This window comes from Lindgomyces ingoldianus (genome assembly GCF_010093535.1).
Source record: "Lindgomyces ingoldianus strain ATCC 200398 unplaced genomic scaffold BDR25scaffold_70, whole genome shotgun sequence".
NCBI lineage: Eukaryota > Fungi > Ascomycota > Dothideomycetes > Pleosporales > Lindgomycetaceae > Lindgomyces > Lindgomyces ingoldianus.
Genome location: NW_022985231.1, coordinates 152,532 through 155,766, shown reverse-complemented (window position 1 = coordinate 155,766; position 3,235 = coordinate 152,532). Strand labels below are relative to the sequence as shown.

The 3,235-nt window shown below is 48.5% G+C and overlaps 1 protein-coding gene across 1 annotated transcript; it reads right to left on the bottom strand.

Annotated features, from left to right (window-relative positions):
• Positions 1-278: 278 nt before the first annotated feature.
• Positions 279-2,089, bottom strand: BDR25DRAFT_298940 (alpha/beta-hydrolase). The gene is made up of 2 exons (XM_033689111.1): positions 853-2,089; positions 279-801 (listed from the first exon to the last, which is right to left on the bottom strand). The coding sequence occupies exons 1-2, from the start codon at positions 2,049-2,051 to the stop codon at positions 408-410; spliced, it is 1,593 nt and encodes a 530-aa protein (XP_033539701.1). The 5' UTR covers positions 2,052-2,089; the 3' UTR covers positions 279-407.
• Between the last annotated feature and the right edge of the window lie 1,146 nt (positions 2,090-3,235).

Below are 3,235 nucleotides of genomic sequence, written 5' to 3'. Positions count from 1 at the left end.
CACCCCCTGCGCACATCATGCTCGGGCGATTCGTGGGGAACGACTTCTTTCAGGACTGAGAAATTGAACATTTCTTGGAACTTGTAGAAGAGATAAACTATAGACTAGAGACCTCCGGGTTTATGGGAAGTGAGACTGGGATTGAGTGGGGTGTTTCCGATAACGCAGGTTAGGAATTGCAGCTTTGGTACTTGAAGTTTAGGAGGGAAAGAGAGAAGTGTATCATCTCGGAAAACATCACGCCGCTGACCGAATGGGTTAATGAAGCGTAAGTAGATCGGTTTATTCATTCTATTGTGTGTATGATATCTTACAGCTTATAGCCTCTGCATAGATCTCCTACTAACTGCATACAAATTCTGAGGCTTCCCGGGAGTGCTGATAAGCAAATACTTCCCCAACACCGGTTAACGATTTTGGATAATGGCACCATTTTCAGAAAAGAAGTCACACCTTTCGCTTTTGTCAAAATATCTGTCGCTCAGTACTCCCACCTGGGTGTAATTGACGTCCATTATGTTGGCTTCTGCTTGGTACTGAAGCCAGCTCGGCTTCTGAACGCCGCTCCAGCTTTGCGTGTTTGGATCAGTATGAATGATGAACGAAATAAACCAATCTTTCATGATATTCGCTAATGTTACGTTTGCGCTCGGAGAAGAGTTGTAGTTAATGTCAAAGAGATAAGGGCCAGTAGCCCCATGCTCCTGTGACCCCGCGTTAAAAATTAATTTCCATACCTTTTGGCCAGTTAAAGTAAGGGCCGAAGCAACGAAGTAGGTGGGACAGTTGATGATAAAATCCCTCAGTCACTTGTTAGTATGACGCTATACCCGACCGTGCGCCGATACTTACCCGAACCAAGTTTGCCGCTGCCAAACTGTCGAATTGAACGCTGACGCAGGATAGAGATTGTACAGCTGCTGCATGAATGTATCATCTGCGTACTGGAATTGCACGCGCATGTCTCTCGTCTCCTCAGCCGTCGTTGTGATAGACTGATTGGTGAACACGAAACCCTCATACTGGTCTCGATCGATGAGCAGCGGGACCTTGGTGTAATGGCCTGCTTTGAACTCCTCATTCGGTAGATCTTGGATAACATATCCATCAACCGAAGGCCCATAGTAGAAGTTGCCATATCCATACGCCTCATCTGCGTACCCTTTCGCGTACGTTGCTTGAGTGGCTAACGCAAGTGCATCCTCAGACATTTCTCTGAGGCAGGACATATTCGTGCAGTTAGCTGCTGAAAGCAGATTATTATACTGCTTTTCCAACTGCTGGTCTCTCAAAAATTGCTGCCACCACGGATACTCGGCGATTGCGGCCCGGAAAGGCGGTTTCCGGACACCTCCATATAGGATCATTTGGCTTGTTACGCTACCTCCTCCTGCGCTTCCTCCCATGATTGTAACCTTCTTTGGGTCTCCTCCGAAGGTAGAGATATGTTTCTGCACCCACTCAATAGCTAGCCGCTGATCGAGTAATCCCAGGTTCGTGGCCCCTCCGGCGCGGGAAAACTTTTTCGAACCCATGAACCCGTATGAACCAAGCCGATACTGGATATTTACTACAATAATGCTATTATTGGAATGCCGAACAAGTGCATAGGGCTGGATCGAATTCCCATCTCCCAATGTGTATCCACCCCCGTGGATGTTAACAAGCACAGGTAATTTTGAGGTTGAAGTGGCATTCGAAGGTGTGACTACGTTCAAGTGGAGGCAATCTTCAGAACCTGCAGGCCTTCCTGGGTTGGGTAAGATCCAGTAGGGATAGCCTTGTACGCAACTCGGTCCCGCAGTCGTAGCATCCAGAATACCAGTTGTGAAGTTCTTTGAATCCTCGATTGGCTTCGGAGCTTTCCAACGCAGGGCTCCGACTGGTGCTTCGGCAAATTTAAGGGCAAAGAATGTGTTGACGCCGAGGGTAGTGTTTTGTGTTCCGCGATATTTTGCGTAACCTACGTCGGCTATGGGGGCCGTTTGCGCAACAGCGACATTCGCAGGAAGGAGGCTAAGCACCCACAGCAGGTTAAATACTGGGGCCATGTTGAATCCAACTTCTGCGGGTGAGCGGGAAAAATCGAAGTTGATGAAGGGTAGGAAGGCCGTGAGCGAGAAGGTAGTCTTATACATTTACTAGGCTAAAAATACTGACCTCATCAAACAATATCGGCCCTGAAGGATTAGACTCGCATATATTGGATGGGGCTGCTCGGGAATGCGCAAGGAGAAGATGTTTCCTTATTGGCTCGCTTGGAGCCTCACATGGCCTGCCCTCCACTCGGACTTCCCAAGCTCATCGAGTTCCTCCGTGTGCAACCCGTGGGCGTTCGGTTGAAAATACGGCGAACGTCTACGAGGGATCCTCAGACAGGTTCAAGTTATCAAATTTCGGAAGAGAGCGAGGACGAAAGATTTGATATTTGTGGGTTAGGAGTAGAGTACTCAGCAAATCTTGTCGATTTTAACCACGTCCGGAATGATGTCCTTTGTAGGCCGCTAAATAGGGATGGTTGGAGCGGAAAGGCACTCCAAACATCCAAGATGCATGATGATCCTAACGGAAGACTTGGCTGACAATCCTAACCACAGTACTTCCTGAGACTTCACTTTGGTCGAGGAAACTGAAGAATTTAGATGAGTTCTGCTTGTAATGACTTCGAGCTAGTCAAGAAGGGTTCGTCATGGGTAGGTGGGCCACTCATGGATAGTGTCTAAGGCATTAAACTATACCTAGCCGGGTAAGTGGACCGCCAAGGAAATGAATTAAGGGACTAAGCACTCATAGCCCACTTATCCCTTTTATATGCCACGTAACCTTACTAAGATGTCTAAAAGCTCTGCCGCACCCACCTTGAACGCTCTCACTGCCCCATGCCCATTCCGTCGCCGCACCACCTAAATACTCATACGAAACGCGAAAGCCACTTCCGTAGTGGGGCCCTCTAAGCCTGATCGGACGACGATCTTGCCGTGTTTCTGTTACGAGTGTCTGGTTGGGCAGAAGGGGCACCGTCAAGGCTAACCCTACGGAAGTTATCTAATAAATCCGACGCGGTAGGCAAATTGACCTTATGGCGGAGCTCTGATTAGGCTTAGCATGGTAGCTAGTGGTCAAGGCATCTTCTGAAAACTTCTGAGCCAATGAGAAGCGAGCACAAACCTCTGGAAACTCCGGCACTAATCAGAGGCCGCCAGGGGCTAAAACCCTTGCGCCGGAGATGATTTTG

What these genes read in the sequence shown, in the direction of transcription:
- BDR25DRAFT_298940 (XM_033689111.1), bottom strand. Translation starts at nt 2,051, where the DNA reads ATGGCCCCAGTATTTAACCTGCTGTGGGTGCTTAGCCTCCTTCCTGCG. An exon ending in CAGCGGCAAACTTGGTTCGG is followed by an intron (nt 802 to 852) that starts GTAAGTATCGGC and finishes CAAGTGACTGAG; the next exon opens with GGATTTTATCATCAACTGTC.